We start from the raw sequence: 18,566 nt of genomic DNA, 5'->3' as shown, positions 1-18,566 counted from the left end.
GAATGTCTAGCGTGGGTGAGGCAATGCATTACTGATTTGAGAACTGCATTTGCAGTGGTAAGATCGACATTTGTGATATGAGAATTGCGCCAAAGCGATCGAGGGGGGGAAACCCTGTTAATTAACCTGTTGGAGGCTTTGAGCGAGGCATGAACCTGACTGCCTGTCTGTATTGTGCAATCGTTGACCCTGCTGGCTGTAAAGCTTGCTCTCAGAGTGCGCAAATCCTACAGCCGTCTGTTTTCTGTGCTCGTGAGATCCACTTTAAAATCACGTTTATTTAACCCTCCCCACCGTGAACCACGAGTCACTAATCATGCACAGACGTGCACCAGCGTGCTTTTTAGTCCATATTTCTTGGCGGATTACAGCTGCACGCCGCCCCACCCCTTAACAAACAACATCATCACTACCACTGTACCTAAATCAGGAAGCACCGACACGTTTTTCTTTTTTTCCCCTTTTTTGTTTTCTTTCCTTTTTTCGTAACGGAGACACTTTGGTGATTACAGCAACTGCGAACCATAAAGGGGGAAGAAGGCGTTATCTTCGATGCTGCTGACGACCACCGGTGACCACTACTAAAAGAAGACTGACACTTTGTTTCATCCAGTACAAGGCACAGCTGTGGATGCATTTGACACAGTCTAACCGGAGAAGGGTATGTGCACAGTCAAGGTTGTAAAATTCACAGGGAAACAAACACATACACGTAAAAGAAAGCAAGTGTAAAGACAGTGGCATACACGCGGGGGATACGACACTATTTGCATTTTATGTGGACTGCAGCTCGTGTGGTTTAGCGATAGTAAACATGTTTCACACGTCGACGCCTTTACGGCGCGTAACAAAAGCTGAAGCGAAAATATGCTCGGAATGTAGTTCCTGAGTAACTTTAGAAGACAGCGACGGAGTGAGAGCCGTGTTAGCATCCCTGTCATCACACTGTGACACTGCGTTTGTCATGTGCTTCGGTGGTGTCGCCCCACCACCAGCACTACTACAACAACTCCCCCGTCCATCCATCCCCGCGGCTGTCTCCTCGCGCTCCGAACACAGTTAGCATACCGTGCGATTTGACTCTTCTTCGCTTAACCGCAACATGACAAAGCGTTTCGTGTGAGAGCAACGCCTTGTTCACAGTCAGCCCTTAAGTGCCTTTAATTCGGCGTGCACCTAACTCGACAAGCTGGAATTTAATGTGGTAAATTTAAGGGTTTATTATTTGCTTCCTAATGCTTGCCACCGGAAGCCCCACTTTGTTGTTGGTAGCAGTCGTCCACTGGGCTAGCAGAGAAAGGAACTATTTAGTCTAAACAGCGTTAATATCACTTTCGGTAGATGGCTTAAATGTTTTCCGAATTTATCCGTGGTTTAAATCGACTCGTTATGTCACGTTTCCCTCGACACGAACACACGCACCGAAGTGCGGCGGCTTTAAATGGCGAGAATTCGAATGAGGATTTGCGCCCAAACTTCAGTGTGGATCACTCTGGTTACATGTTATTTACTGAGCACCTTAATGCATGCGTAAAGCTGTTGAGTGTACCTTTCACAGTTGCAGCAGTCAGCATTGCTACAACTGTTTGTTTTTAATGCTAGACAAGTCTTTAAATTGGACATTCTTTGTAGGTGTTTATCATGGGTTAGGCTTTAATTATGGTGGTGTTTTGACTAGGCTGCTGCCTTTCAGCACACTCAACCGTGTAAAGCAGAAGGAAATTGAAGTATTACATCACTGCATCCCAAGCAAAGGCTATTCTACAACAAGCTCACCTCCTTTCCTCACTTTTCATGAAACAGGCTGGTGACAGAAACCATAAGCCTCTCTGTGACTATGACGAAAGCATAGAATTTTTATCCACACACTGTTAGTGGAAGGAGCAGCAGCTTGTGCAGCTCAAGACCCAACGATAAGCTTTCCAGCTATGTGTGTATTTTTACTCTTTGCCAGTTATATATAAAAAGGGACATTGAAGCTCAAAGCTGTTATGACATGCTCACTTATTGCTGCTTTCCTCAAGCTCTAAATAAAGCACTTACACATGAGTGGGCGCCTGTGCCTGAACTACAGTGATTTATTAAAGCCTGCTGACCCTCTAGCAAGGGAACATTGTGCAAGATAACCCCTGGCTTTGTTTGATAGAAATCCCATGTAGGTTTAATCCTCACCTTTTTTCTATTTTGCTTCAGATGATGAAAAAAGTTATTAATAGTTATCGTAACATAACACAATTACACTCCGGTTTCAGTTCTGGTACAGATTGAAACGTGGATATTTTTAGTATCGCTGACTACACAGACATAGCTTTTACCAGCGGCTCCAGGTTAACCTTCGCAAAGTTTCTGGAGCCAACTCTATTTTCTGTGGAAGTACCTGAGTTGCGAAGGCCACAGGAATGCATTTGTCTAGGCCAAGAGAAAGAAATACCAGGACGGTTTGCTCACATGTCCCGGCTGGCAATCCTTTGCCTTTATGAACATGCTGTACTTGCACCAGCAAGCCCCCCCACCCCCGTGAGTATCATGCAATCAGTTGTGCAAACATTCAGAATTTTTTCCTTCTCAGCCAACATTTTCGACCCCATTTCTGCACGTGCACTGAATCCACTTGCTACATCTGTGTTTTACAGGTGATACACTGAGGTTTGTCAACTTCCGTGCTCAGAGATTCACAAACTTCCTCCCGTTTCTCACTTCCCCCTTCCTGTCTGTGCCTGCTCTGGCAAACAGGTTGAGTCACATTACCTTCACCTCCTGCGCAGCAGTGCACTCGTTTTGTTAGTTTTACCCTAGGTGGGGTGTTGGCAGCGTTGCTCTATGAAATTCTTGACAGCATATGTTGTCATTGAAAGTAGCGTCACAGCCTTGAAAGTGTTGCTTAAACGTTATCCCTCTGGGCCAAGGATGGGCAATTAATTTTCTAAAGAAATGAAATGAAAAACTGGGACAGTTGTGGAGGGCTGCAACAGTGAGCTGAACTCAGTCCTGCTCAATATTAATTTTATGTCTTTGTAAGAGTAAATGTTATAGTTTTGTCCTAAATATAGCCCCTTGGGGAAAATGAATAATTGCCCATCCCTGCTTTAGAGTCATATTATAGATGGCAAATGCAAGCAAGTTGCTTGGGTCATACATCTTCATTGTGGAGTTCTAAGCTAGTGTTCAGGCTCCAGGTTATGTCAGTAAGGCCCCTGTGGGAGTGATGGAAAGTTCCTGTGCAAAACATCTCAAAACAAACATGAATTAACAAAGCAAATTGCTGTGCTTAGTATTGGACCACTGGGAGTATTTTTTTTCCAACTGATGTCTGGTATTCCCATAGAGCTATATATACCAATTTTTTTTTTTTTTTAAAGACAGGAAGATCCCACAGCTGTCTTCTCAGACATTTCTATGCAATAGCAGCTCTGTATTTATACAGAGTATATTTGTAGTCTATGTTGTCATGGCCCTCCTTCGAAACAACATCAGAGAATCTTTGCTAGTTTAAGATGAAAAGTGCCACAGTTTGATATTTTAGTCAAAGAAAGGGGAGCTTATCCAAATAAATCACTCAACCCTGAGACCAATTATCTCATGTTAGGAGAGCAAGAAGCGAAGAAGGCAGTGACTCTGGTGTTTTAGGCAGACAGCTGGAGCCCGCAGGCTAGCATCACCTCTCTCTGTGGTGGAACTGCTGTAGTTCGGGCAGATGCGCGTGGCCAACTGCCGTTTCATTCAAGAGGAATACTGATGAAAGGGGAAAACGACTTGAAGGGTTTTCATTTAAATTCCGTTCAGCTTGTTTTGTTTTTGCTTTTAATGGCGTCAATGCAAAACATGCAAAACCCGAAGCGAAGGGCGCTTTACATAGTAAGCTAAAGATGCTTTGATTTTAGAGAGAGAACTCTAATGATCTCATCTGATTCTTCTCTTTGAGCAAGCACTTAAGAGGAGGAAGAGATCTGTGGCAGAACCAGAGGGGCAGTGAAAAAGATGTCAGAAGAGCATTGAGAGACATCACAAATATGGAGAAAAGGAAAAATGTCAAATTCTGAAATTTCAGATTCTTAATATAAAATTTCAGGCTTATTTGCTTCTAAATTACTTAATTAATCCCTTTTTAATTGGCCAAGTTGTTAGTCTAAACTACAAGTTTGACATAGTCCAAGAAAGTTAGTAGGCACAAACACATTTTAATTTCAAGGGGTTTTGGCACCCTGCTCTAACTTTATCTGCATAGTCAGCCTGTACAGTTGTGCCAGTTTCTCCATATTCTAGCCTTCATAATGATTCAGCATGAAAAGGAGCTATTCAGGCAGTGCATGTGCTGAGTGCCCTCAATAAAATAGCTATTTAAAAATGTAGACGGTAAATATGTTGTTATTGTGTTAGGCTGCCACAGATGAAAAACACTGGCATGACGTTCCATTCCCCAGCTCCTGCAGTCCACACACTGAATAGTTCTTGGAAAGGGCAGAGAACCCCAAACTTCTCCCCACCTTGTAGTGTAGAATCCTTGTGACTGCTCCAAATACCAGTCCATTTACCATTTTAAAAAGTTAAGTCTTTGAGTAAGGTGACATGTATTCTGCAAATCAGTGCTGTCTCAGAAAATGCAGTCTTCTTCTTACGGTAATGATTGCAGCGTATGTTTGTACTAGGGCTGGGCCATATTATACCGTTCACGGTAATACCGGTATAATGTTAGGCAACGATAGGAAAATGAAATATCGCGATAGAATATGAGTAAAACGCGCATGCGCAGTGCTTTTGTTTTCATACGCACATGGCCGATTGTTGAGTGAAACAGATGAACCAGAATTGGTTTGTAAAAATGGAGCAACTTCAGTGATGTGGAACTGGTTTGGTGTTTGTCCATCAGATACACGACAAAGCACATTTCTTTGCAGAACATGCAAGCGGCCGTCGTTATTGTCGTATTTGTCGTATTTGTCGGACTAAGATGCTCTTAAATCTGGGAGTAATCTGGGTCCTAAACTCCGTAAACTTCAGGTCAAACGAACACTGCAGCATCACTGAGAGTTAAAAACTGTCTAAATTCTTTCATCTTTAATAAAACGATCAGCATTGCTGCTTTACCAGGTGAAACTATGAAGTTTAACTTCCAGGCATCCATGAAAACAAAATGTATTACATTTAACGGAGTTAGAAGTTAGCAGGAAGCTAGCGGATGTTAGCTCGCTAGTTTCGCTAGTTACCTAAGCATGATATTGCATGTTCTGACTGAGAGATTTCTGAAAAAATTCAAACGTACAGCTCTGCTATCACTTCCAACATAAATGAAGACAGGAAACTAAACAGCAGTGACGTTTGTAGGGTTACTAGAGTTGGACTAGTTGGTATATAATGATGTGCTACGTGATCGCTAGCGACACAGCTATGTTAGCATAACATAAACAGTGAAGCTGGAGGACGAACACTAACACTTTACCACTTATAAAAGTTAACGTTAAGGTTCCTGATAGTTAAAGACAAATGCAATCGCATGGCAGGATGCTGTAAACGGACCAAACTTCAGTCAGGACTGAGATAATCCATCCACAATACGAGGTTAGTCATTAATATACTGCAACAACATGGGAATAGAGCAGCTGCCAGAGAATTCAACATTAATGAATCAATGGTACAGAAGTAGAGGAAGCAAGAAGAATGAGTTTAATAAAGTTTGATTTATCTGACTGCTTTGTTTCGCTTAATGTGCCTTATAATCCCGTGCACCTTATGGTACGAAAAATATGTACTGCACACTGCAGTTTAATGTTGCAAAGCACCTCTTTTTAACTTCAGTGGATATTATACATGGTTATGCTCAGGATATGTCAGCCCATTTCTACTGGAAATGCCTTTTGGTTAAACTTTCAGCAAGGAATTTGCATTTGCACTGTTACATTTTTATAAAGCTTTAATGTACATAAAAACCAGCTTCTTGTTTAAGTGAAAATAAATGGAAGGTTGTCTTTTTGCGCTAGTAATGTTGTGGAGTTGTATTTTGTCTCGCATCAATTATATCGTCAGTTATATCGTTATCGCAAATTTTCAAATATATATCGTGATAAATATTTTTGGCCATATCGCCCTGCTCTAGTTTGTACCCTACCTCCTCCTCAAAACTTGGGCCAATCTGAACGAAACTTTGCTTGAAAATTGTTACACATGCATCGATCATTAATATCCAAACAGCACAAAAGTGAGGAAATTTGTGTTTGATTTGTGCTAACAGTGCTACTTTGCAATAAATCTCATACTGTTGGAAAGCCTGTTTATTTCTCCTGAAATAGTCCCACATTTATAAGGAAAATGCATTTTTGGATTGAGGTGAAACTTGACAAAAAAAAATCTTTTTGCCAAAGAGCTTATTCTGTTACCAAATATTGTTTGGCGTTTATTGGATTGACTGAAGTCTGTAGAAACAAGTCACTGGCAAATTAAGAACTGATTCATTAACAAACGGGGGCCTCAGCAGATGTAGAGAACCATGACATTTCTTCCCCATTTCAGTCACAAGCTTGGTCACCCAATACTGTGGGATGGCGTCACATTCTTCAACCAGCATTTGTCACAAGTCAGCTAATGTGGTTGTGTTGGTCAGTCTGGCACGAACAGCACACCAAAGCTGACCCCACAAGAGTTCGATAAGGTTGAGGTCAGGACTGTAGGCAGGCCATTCCCTACTCTCTACTCCAAAATTCTGGAGGTAGTCTCTGCAAAACCTCACTCCGTGGGGTGAGCGTTGTCATCCTGGAGGACAGAGTCCGGTCCCAGTCTGTGGTGATATGGGACTGACACTGGTTGTAGAATCTCCTCTCGATATCTCTCCACATTGAGATTGTCTCCAGTGATGATAAGCCTTGTTTTTCCAGTGAGGGAGATGGTGCTCCACATCATCACCACGCTGCCTCCACCAAAAGCTGTTACCCTATCAGTGCAGCAATCAGCATAGCGTTTTCCACATCTTCTCCATACTTTGACCCAGCGATCCAGCTGCCGTAGGTAGAATCCGGCCTCATAGCCGAACGTAACGTCCCTCCACATGCTCAAGTTCCAGTGCACATCTTTCTGACACACGGGGCACCAGAAGCTCAAGATCAGCCATAAATCCCAGTGAGTTTGATTTTCCTATTCATCATCTCCCTGCTTATCCAGTGTTACCTTCTCTATTTGTGCTTATTTCACATGTCATGTGAAACCAGGGTTGTATTTATTAAACGGGTTGTTTTAAACGATCGTCTCATGTTGTTATTTTGTCCTTTGGAAAAATTGCTGGGTAGTAACTAATTCATTGACATTTTAGACTAGGTAATTGTTGCAAGTTAAATAGTTTTGTCCATTTCCATTACTTTTGCTATTGTGCTTGTGATTATAGAAAGGCCAGGGATAAAAAGGCACGAGCCTCAGAGCCCTTTAAATGTCGAGTATTGCTCTTGTGTGGTTGCTAATCAGAAAAAAGGGGGTTGAAAATGAGTTTGCATGCGCTCCTTTTAAAGTAGGACAAGTAGATTTGGAAAGAATAATTTATTTCTTTTTTTTTTTACATTGGTTTGACAGATAGTAGTCAATGCTGCATGGAGGAACGGATCCCAGCCTTCGTTTTCCTGATCGACCACATATACCCCGTTTTCTCCATTTGGTGTGATTTTTTTTTTTTTTTTTTTTTTTTTTTTTTTTTTTTTTTTTTTTTTGCATTTGTTTAGGAGCAGTAACGCATGGCACTCTCACATCCATTTAAATATAAATTTTTTAGTATTATATGAAAGGGAAGAAGAGAGAAAGGAGGTGAAGACGATGAAACAATCCAGTTTCTTTATAAGGATTGCCATTCTGGCATTGCACTGCCCTCCCTCTGGGACAGATTTTAACCTTTGACCTCAAAGCTATTGTCAAGAATATAGTGTACTTTCCACTGATACATAGGGAGAGCTATAGATCTCTTATCTCATCCCCTCTCTCCACTGCCTTCCGCCCAAAGGCACACATGCACACACATACGCACATGCTCCGTATTCATTACGTAATTGACTCTCGCAGTAGGGCAAAACACGGCGCAGTCACCGAGGCTTAAAAGAAGCTGTTATGTCGAACGCACAAGAGCAAACTTTAAGTGAAACAATGGAACCAAGCAACACATGCTCCGGTTAGAGACATGGGTTTGTCAGTCTGCTGCTGTGTGACGATATGCCACGCAGACGTCGTATCAAGTTATGGAAGCTAAATGAGTCCATCATACACGGGCCTCATGTGATTGTTAATCATAGGCTAGTATGTGAGAACTGCGTGCTGGGATCTGACTCAGAGATGCAGAGTAGCTGTGTTCCTTTTTTTATTGTGTGCACACACACACACAAAAAAAGAGGTAGTGTCTCTTTGGTCACAATGATTCGGTGGAGACGAACTACAGAAATGCAGCATGGACCAAAATGAATGTGTTACTTAAAGAATGTATTGGGACCGTGCAGATTGTGGTTACAGCAGTGGTAGTAAATGAAAGTGTTTTGTTTAGGTTAATTAATGTTACAGCAAGCACTGCATGCCAGTGTGATGCTTGATGTGTTCACCTCAAAAGCTGAATACTTCACTCTGACAAAGCAAGAGAAGCTGGCTTAGACAAAAGCCGAACGCAAAATTAATGACTGGTTATCCTGAAAGCTCCTCCTTACTTACTTTTTGATCTGCTACCTTTTATATATGCATCACGAACATACTATATATGGGTCTTCTGATTGGCTTTGGTGAGGAAGGTGCAGCTTCTGGCACCTCAGTGTTGTCTGTGTCACTTTCAGGCTCATTCTCTTTCATGTTTTTGGCTAAGTGGACTTTTCGACCACACATTTCTTTGGAAGTTTTAACAGTTTGCCAGCTGAGTATTGTCACAATCTGCTTCATTAAGAGCTTTGCAGACAGTACGGTGGGCAGAGCAGAGAGCTGCAGCAAATGGCAAGAACAGGTCTTTAGTTGGATCCAAGTGCAAAAACATTTCTCCTAGGGCTGAACGATATATCGCATTTGCGATAATATCGCGACATGATCAAGTGCAATTTTCTAACCGCAAAGGCTGCGATTATACTCTGGACATGTCCAAATTCATGGGCTGCATCCTCCTGAGGCCGCATTTGTAGACCGATTACGTCACAGCGACGCGCCGAAGGCTGTCCAAATTACTACCATATCCCAGAATTCATAGCGCGGCCCAGCCAAACTCCAGTTTCCAACAATGGCGGCCGCTACTAAGTTTTAAAATTACTCATACTAATCTTTCTGGGTCACAAAATAAACTTTTAAAATATTTTCAGGCGAGAAAGTAGTTGTGTAAACATCAAATATCTGCTCGGTTTATCAAGATATCCCATATTTGCAAAAGTGCTTCGACGTTTTCAGAGGCGTCTGCTACCCACCAGCTCGACAGCTAGCCGGGAGCTCGAGGGTTACTGATGCGGCCGAGAACGGCACAACTCCCGGCACATCATTTTCAGATCACCGCGGAGTTTCGCTGCTCGGGTTAAACGTAATATATAAGTCACTTAGACAACCTAAAAATGTTATTGTTGGGCTTTTTTCAGTGTTTTGTTTGTTCGTGAGTAAATCGGTTTGGCTGAGATTAAAGTTATTAGATTAGATAAAATAAAACTTTATTAATCCCCCGGGTGGGTTCCTCCTTGGTTTTCACACAGCTGACTAAACGTCAAACAGAAAACTTATTAAACAGAAGTATGAGACAGTCGAGAATTTACACCAGTGTCTGGTTATATTTTAGATAGCAAGAAGCAGACGGCCGAGTTTATTAAACTCCACCGAGACAGCGGTGACGCTAATCAGAACTAGCCTTCTGATTAGCTAATCAGAAGGCTAGACCGTCCAATTTCACGCCTTTAAATTTTAAAGGCGTGTTTGTGTGTGTGTTTATACAATTGCTATTATGTTTGCACTTTATGTGTAATGTTACTGACTGCAGAGATCAGTAAGATGTGTGTATTTTTTATTTATTAGTTTTATTTATTTAATATTATTTTTTAATTGAATGACTGTCTAGTAGTTCACAGATGTCGAAAAACTGAGTGTGGTAAAGCCACTGATTTTGTTTATGTATATTTCTGCAATCTGCACATTGTACTGACTTTCATTTTAATGTTTACACCAGGGTTCCTTGTCAGCACTTTATGCTCAGATGTTTGTAAGCTAAAAATAAACTATTGTGTATGTTCAAATATACTGTTGTGATTGAAGAAGTTAAATAAAAATGTCAGTCATCAATTCATGCATCACCTCATGTTATCATAACAGAGGTCTGTCTTCCAGGAAAGAACAGTTTAAAATTAATGTAATATAGTATTGGCCATACTATATGATGTATTGCTTGTCTTTGTTTAATAATACAGAAGACAAAGACCTTAAAAAATAATTGCATATCGCATCGCAATCGCAATATTGGGGCAAAAAATCACAATTAGATTATTTTCCATAATCGTTCAGCCCTAATTTCTCCCTGTGTGTCATATTCTGCACTGGAGTTCTGAGGTCTTAGTAGCCACGGGTCTGTTATAAATCAGTTAGGTGATGGAGCAGATCAAAGAGAGCAGGGAGCAGCAGAGAGGTGTGGTCGTGGAGCTAGAGGATCACACGTGCGTGCAGACACAGTATTAGAGCACTAGTGTAAATTTACTTATGTCCAATAAAGACAGAGAAAAATGTGTTGGGTTTATTGTAGTTAACACAAAGCTGTCATGCATTTTTAACACAGATTTAAAGCCAGAGGTCATTTTAGTTTTATCCAAAAGTCAATACCAATAGATCTGTCTGCAGCAGCCAGTCGCTTTTTTGGAATATTTGCCTTTGGTTGTTCCTTAAATTTGCTGCTTTTAAAGCACTTTGAAGAGCTGTGGAAATATTCTCCTGGGATGCACTAGCTTTATGTGGGCTCAATAAGCCATCGTGATGACTTGAAGGTGTTTTAGCTACCCGAGAGGCTGAATAAAGAAGGGAAAAAAATCTATTTCTTCAGCTGTTGCTCTCACCCACTCTGACGCATATTTGTTGTGTTTGTCACATTTTAAGCATGCTGTATTTTCTTTAAATGGTTATTTCTTCCTTTGGTTAGATATTAATTTCAATTTGAGAACAGCAAAACTACCTGATTCTTATTTTTAGAAACTCATTCACTTTTTGATTTTCAGTCTAACGTTAGCAACTCTGATTAGAGAAGCAACACTTCTCTAATCAGAACAGGGGGTTTGTTAGTCTTGAATTGTGTTTAATGAAAACACATACAGGTTTTGCTTCTGTGTTAACTATGTTATTTTTCCTGATCCTTATGTCCCCATTTATTAAAAATGCTGTAAACAACTATGAAGCAAAACAATTTACCATAAATGGTACTGTAAATAAGCTAGGTTAATAGTAAAACTCAACAGTTGTCACTGCTTTTAGCTAACAGGCTTCTGAAACTCAGGTGTATGGCCATGATTTCACAGTGCTATCCATCATAATCGTTAACCTGTTGCATTTAGAATTCCTGGAAAAGCTTGAGCCACTCGGGCGCCGGCGAAAGAATTATTATATTTTGGTTTATGCACGCGCATTAAACACAAATCTTGGATGGCTGGGACAGCAGTTGGATTTTTAGCCATGTCTTCCAACTCGTCCTAACTCCACCTTCTTTGCTGCAGCTGGCAACTGTAATCCTTGTTCTGCTCTTGAGGGCCACTCCAACCAGAAGCTGGGACACAGAGATCTTCAAAGCTACAGAGCAGTACAAGGACTACCTTTTCCAACTGTAGGACATGCTAATATGATGCAGCTTTGTCCCTCCACACTGTTGTTTGCAATAATTTCTTCTTGAGTCTTGTTGTAGTCAGTTATGGTTTCCCTACTTTAATGCATAATTCATCCTGTTTCATCAGCATTATAAAGCATTCACTAGACCCTGATGGGGGAGATTTATGATGTAGAAAACTAATCTCTTTCACCTGTACAGGCCTATAGTAAAGAAAGAAATAGCTTTGCAGTCTGTGCTCACTGAGAAATGGATGAGGGCCTTTAGTGTTACTTGATGCAGTGAAGTAAGCCGGCCAGATATGATAATCATAAAAGCGAGTGTATACAAACCCTTATGCATGCAAAACATATATCATACAACATATATTCCTCTTTGCCTCATCCCGTCTTAAATAATCCTGGCAGTGTTTCTATAGTCTTTTTTTTTTTGTCTTGACACTGTAGAGTTTTAATTTGCATATGTGGATGCAGAAACAGACTGGGTTCAGTGTGCTTTACGTACTCAGTCATGTTACTGAACAGGGTTCTGTCAGTGAAGCTATTTTTTTCCCTTAAATTTACATTTTCAACAGGATTGTAGTCATGAACGGAATTCAGTACGTGCAGCAAACAGATGACGCAAAATCTAGAAGCTTTTATTTAAATGTCAGTATGCAGGCGTTTTTCTAAATAATGAGCCCCATTTCTTATCCACATCAAATCCATGCAGAAACACTAGGGGCTTATCAGGATGATGATTTTAAATGGCCTCAGGTAATGGACAGCTCAGATGGATATAATTGCTTATTTATATACAGGCTTCCGCTTTGCATGGTAATGGATCAGGTGGTGGGCTTTAGGTAGCCATCCTATAATAAGAGCTTTTCCATCTTAATGACTTATTTAACGATAAAATGGAAATGTTTCCAGGTACGTGCTGACAGTCACAGCAACTCATGTAGGTTAAAATAGAAAGGGGCACTCGAAATTTGGCTTTTTCCACACAAATCCCTTTGTGTCAGGGACTGTGTGTGCAAAAACAAAATCCAAGTTAGCAAGTCACTGTTAAATGCTACTACTGAGTTGTAATTGCAGCCTTGTGTTACGCCCTTCCACATGCACACTTCCACCTCTCCCTCTGTCACTCGATTATGCAACAGTCCTGTCTTGCAAGTCCTTGCAGGATCTCAGCTTTGGATTGTGTAACGCTGAGAGGGGAACAGGCTGTAAGGCCTCACATTTAGCCGCAGAGAATCCCAGCGACGCCTCGCCACATCCAGCAAATATTTGAGTCCTCAGCGGACATTTTTCCGCCACACTGATTGCACAGCCACTGGCACTCTAATTATATCCCTTTGTTTAACCAGTGGGATTATGTTTTTCTTCCAGCTTATTTTTATAGTTTTCTGTGGCTGCTTTCATCCACAAGCAGATATGATTGATAGTGAGATAATACTTTAGTTATCCCCAAGGGGAAATTCAGATATCCAGCAGCTTGGTCAAAAAACAAACATCCCTCTGGTCATAAATAATAATAATATTATTAATAATAAAACAATAAGGTAAAGTTTCACGATACCGTCTTACTTCCCTTTGTGGGAAAACTTGGTGGGAACGTTTTGATGAACTAACATGCTATACAGGTAAGGGTGGGGGTAAAAATGTGCCATGTTGTTTACTTGACTCCTTAAATCCATCTTTTCTGTGAGTTACTATCTTGTAAAAGTCAGTTTGAGGAAGTCTCACGGAGACTGAACAATCCTAGAGGTTTGAAATGCTGCACAAAGGTAATACTGCTTTCATGCACACAGGCCTACAGTTAATATAATAAACAGCTTTACAGTATCTGTGCTTGCTTAGTAAAGGAAGAGAGCCTTTTATGTTACTTGAAACCAATAAAGTAAGCAGCCCAGAAAAGATTGTCCTGAAAATACAATTCCAACAGCACTTCTGTTACAAAACCTACCGCTTTTCCTTTATGAAAAGGGAATCTTAAGTTCTGACAGTCATGAAAGTGTGTGCAATGTTGGTCCAAGACTCGTATAAACCCTCCTTTTCACTGTTACAAGAAATATCGTGTCATTTTTAGCTAAATAAAGCTTTCAGTTTTGTTTAAACAGGCAAGAAGTAACATAGCTCTCAGCAAAGAATGTGTTGTGAATGCTTATTCATTGTAAAAACAGAAACTTTATAATTCAAGTCTAGCTGGAGCTAATGATGGTCAGAAAGAGACTGTCCATAGGTGTTTATCATGGCATAGAGGTGCACTGTAAGAAGCACATCGTGTGACAGAAAGTGCAGTTCACCTCGTCGTCTTTTATTGGTTCTAGTGCAACTAGCATGTTATTTATGTTATATTCATTCCCTCTAAGTTTTTGTGCGGTAGTTGTTGTAGGAAAGATTTCTAACGGCATATTTAAAACTGTCATTTTTGTGTTATCCACGTGACAAATGTGGTAAATGAAAGTGGTGCTCTGACTTTAGAATTCTTGTGTTAGCATGATTTGGCTAACTGCTTTATCTTTTTGGCTTATTAAAAAAAATAGCTTCAAGAAATGAATTTAATTTAATTTCAACTTTTACAAACTGATTTGGATGGTTAGAACTTATTTAAACAACCACTTTGTATTTCAAATGAAATTCTCTTCATAAAAGGGCTGTGGCTTAGAGCTAAGTTTCAGTTAGCAAGTAAACAGGAAGCGGATTGTTTACTTTTCTATAATATTCTTCTGTAATATTAAATTAGATGTTCTATCCTTTGATAATATTTTTGCCTATGAAATAATATATCAGTTACTCATAATCAGAAAAAAAAATGGTTGAACTAATTACATTAACTTAATTCTTTTAAGAATTTTTTTTTTTTTTTTTTTTTTGCCTTTGCTGCTATTGTTGCAGGATGAGGTCGAAATGACCACACTGGTGGTTCTAGTGTTCAGCTTATATTAGCCACATGATTGGGAGGATTTTTAACAGCCCACAGAATACTTGAAGTGAAATTTCAACATACAAAGTGTATAGATAGTTCTGTTTTGTTTTGATGTTGGAACTAGCTAGGTTAGCTAGTTCTTGCTAATACTGCTTTAGCAAATAGCTTGTAATTTAAACGCTAAAGACACAAATGATTTTATCAACATTCACTATTAAAGCTTAGGTTGTATTTACAAGTTGTTCTGATCACAAGAAGATTTCAAATACTACACAGGGCAAACTTACTTTTCACCTTCTCCCTTTTTACATTGCAATTTTTGGTGAAATTTACTCAAGCTCACAGAATAGCTGTTTACAAAACACTTTCCAATTGAAAAAGCTCATTTCGCTCTGTAACAGGGCAGCCCTTAGCGGCTGGAAACACAGTGAGACAGACCAAGGCAAGTGTAGTGGAACAAAGTATTTATTTGCTATATGGCTCTCCTTAAAACAATTAACTTGTCGAGCTTCTTTATAGCACAAAAATCCACCCTCTAATGACAACTGGCAGCCTTAAATATGTTCAGCTGTCACAGACTCAACCATTATTCCACTCTCAAGTAAATTCTTAAATCCCAACCTTCCACCACAGTATACAATATATCAATAAGAATAAATAAATACATAAATACATCTTCACATTTACATATTAATAAATATTTCACACTTTAATGTTACACAAAACCCAATATTATAAAAACCCAGAAACCCAAGCACAAAAAGATTCACCACACTCTTTACCCATGGTCTCTCCCAGAACCTTTAAATGGTGTCTGGACCCCCGGGGAAACATTTGCCCAAACACCTTGAAGAGGACACAGGCAAGAAAGGTGAGTAATCATTAACTTACAAACACTTATTTGCACCACTTTTATCCCTAGATTTCACACACACATTTGCCTTAGTTTTCCTTATTGGTAAACCTTAATCACAATCTCAATCACCATTCTTCTCTCCTGACAGACAACCACCACATTCCTTGATGAGGAGCAGCTGTGCAGGATCTGAAACAAGGCCACCAACTGATTTTAAAATTCCCAATAAATAGTCAATAAATATTTAAACTTCTTGTGTGCAAATCCATGCTTAAAGTGCAATGCTACATAAAGTGCTTGATAAGGTGCTTTTAATAAAGTGAAAGGTGTGCTCTAAAGTGCTATACAGACAATACAATATAAATAAATGCAGTAAGGGAGTCCTCTTCCTTACACGCTCCACTGGGTATAGATTTGTGAGCTATATTATTTATGGTTTCCAGTCATTTTCTAAGCTTATTGCAATTTAACTACACTCATTCCTAAATAAAAAGCCAAACCACTGTGATGCTGCTACTGGCATTAAATCGACGTTCTCTTTTCTGATGACAGTGAATATAATAACACCTTTCAATAGGTGATATTTTTTTTCCAGTGCAGGCACAGAGGAAACTCATATTTAGTTAACCTGGATTGACCGTTGCAAAAAGCAAACATGGCATTTAAATGTGCTTGTATAATGTGCTGTATTGATTTGTTTTGTGTTTTTTGTTTTGTATTTTATTGTTTAAAAGCTCAATCATTTTTTTTCCTTCAATTGCTTGATTGACCTCTCAGTACAGAATGTGAGCATGTCAATACGTGTGAAATTTAAATAATACAGCTGACACACATGGTAATCTTTAATTAATGAAGATTCCTTTGGGACTTTTTTTGGTTTTTTATGTTGATTCTCTCCTTCTTGACTATCAATAGACCATCAATAAACCACACTACCGTTCCTTTTTTCCCTCCACATGAACAATGCTGACAGCACTTTTCCACACCCGCCATGTGAAAAAGTGAAGACAGGCCATAAAAGGTGATGAAAGGCTTTCTGATGGGTGCAGATCTCCTCTAAAAGCCAAATACATGCTGTGATTTTCTGAAAGTAAGAATATTCTTTTGGTGTAATTGGATGGTTTTTCCTTCAGTGGTGAGTGTCAGGCAGAGATTTAAATTGTTGCGATTTCTGGCCTTCATTTACTCATCACGTTCCTCCTTTTTGCACCTAAACATTTAAAGAATCTAAAGAAGTTTATTTTTGCTCTTTATTTCCTGCATTTGTTTGTTATTTACACGGCTTCCTTGTGATTTTTATGTTTGGCTTTTTAAGATTTAAGCTTAAATGAATATTCACGCTGCAGTGCACATGTTGGCACACTTAGCAAAACATTGTGTCGCCTCATTCCTCTTGATCAGGTTTCACTTCCATTCTCTGTGGAAATAAATAGACGTGTTGTATCCGTTCTCAAAGACGAACCCTTTCCTTTATAACACAAAGGTGCACACCTGTGCCGAGTCTGCCAGAGGTTTGGAGAATTGTTGAAACAAAGCACTGCACTGTTGTTAATGCTTACTGTATTACAATATCTCATGTCTCATAAAAAATAATGTATTAGATTCAGGTTGAGCATCTTGGAGACCAGTTTAAAGAGACAAGCCTGAGATGGTTGGGACATGTGCAGAGGAGGGATGATGGATATTCTGATGTTGAATACAGAGCTGCCAAGCAGGAAGAAAAGAGAGATCACAGAGGAGGTTTGTGGATGTCATGGAGGAGGACATGCAGAGGGTTGGTGTGGATGCTCGGGGCAGGGTGAGATGGAGGCAGATGATTCACTAGTCTTTTCTAAAGTACAGTAAGGTTAGCCTAGACATGTTTACTTGGCTTACTTTTAGCTGACCCGTTACAATGATATGCATGATTTCCAGATCCACATGGACAACAGAGGGGTGTAGACTCTGTCACTTTTTTATATTGTATGCACACTCAAAAAAATCAAAAATCAAATGCACAGATCTGATCTCCGGTTAAGGTATCCCCTAACTGTTTCTATTCAAATCACTCCACACGTGTGTTTCTGATGCCAAGAACACAGTGATGGGAAACGCATACAGTCTCACTTTTGAGTGTTGTAGAATTAACTGAACTATTGTCGTCTGTAATCACATGAATCTGGGAACCTATCGGATTATCTGAAAAAGAAAGCCCTACAATGCTTTCCTTTTCCCCCCCATTGCGAGAAAACCTTTAGTCAGATGATAATGGTGAGGATGAGACTAATATGTGAGACCCTGCAGCAAAGCAATAACAGGAAGGAGCAACTGTGGAGAGCGATCTAATATTTAAAGATCACATTAATGGACAGGTAGCTACTAGCAGCAGGCAGAAAGTATATTTAAATGAATGGATGAAGGAACTATAAACACAAACAGGAGGCTAGGGTTGAGCTCAAACAAGGTCTACAGTGGTTCATTTTTGAATTGCTTTAAATGTTGCACCTCATTTCATTTGAAATAACTAGATTTGTTGCCTGCCTGTTACCATACATTTTTGGCTGTTCGTCTTCCCCTTAAGAGGAAGGACAATGAATTGAATAGTATCTACTGTATTTTTGAATTTTTCTCACTTACAGGCAGTTTTCCAACATCTCCAAACTACCCTTGTTTTGACTTCAGATGATTTAGGCGATCATATTTTAAACCAAAATAAGAAAATTATTAAAAGCCTGCTTTCACTTTATGCACACAGTGTATTGTGCTTTTTTTCTTGTGTCCTCTGAAATACAGATTCAGGGATCATAACCCTTATAAGAGGGGCGCCTCAATTTCAGCTGTATATATTCAGTTTTGTGTTATATACTGGGATATTAATAATTAGAGCTATTTGTTGTTATTTGCTATTGTTTTGGTAGTCGTGGAGCAACTGTGACCACATACTTTATTAATCCCAGAAGAAGGTATTCTGATTCTAACTGTGGCATTTTAAATGCTATTGCTGCCATTAAGAGATGGAAGGGAGGGAAAGCCCCGGTGCCTTTTTTATGG

The 18,566-nt window shown here is 39.7% G+C and overlaps 1 protein-coding gene across 2 annotated transcripts in view; it reads left to right on the top strand.

The window, feature by feature from the left end:
* Positions 1–210: 210 nt before the first annotated feature.
* The window catches only part of LOC308405152 (myelin basic protein-like), a 51,526-nt gene continuing 33,170 nt past the window's right edge, over positions 211–18,566 (top strand). Inside the window, exons 1-2 of one of the 2 annotated variants that reach the window (XM_080895593.1) lie at positions 211–661; positions 17,138–17,276. In XM_080895593.1, the coding sequence (XP_080751719.1) occupies positions 632–661; positions 17,138–17,276 (169 nt within the window). In that variant the 5' untranslated portion in view covers positions 211–631. The remainder of the gene's footprint in view (positions 662–17,137; positions 17,277–18,566) is intronic. The other variant, XM_080895594.1, reaches the window with a different exon arrangement.

This window comes from Rhamphochromis sp. 'chilingali' (assembly GCF_963969265.1).
Source record: "Rhamphochromis sp. 'chilingali' genome assembly, chromosome: 11".
In the NCBI taxonomy this organism is placed as follows: Eukaryota; Metazoa; Chordata; class Actinopteri; order Cichliformes; family Cichlidae; genus Rhamphochromis; species Rhamphochromis sp. 'chilingali'.
This window is presented reverse-complemented; position numbering and strand designations above follow the sequence as displayed.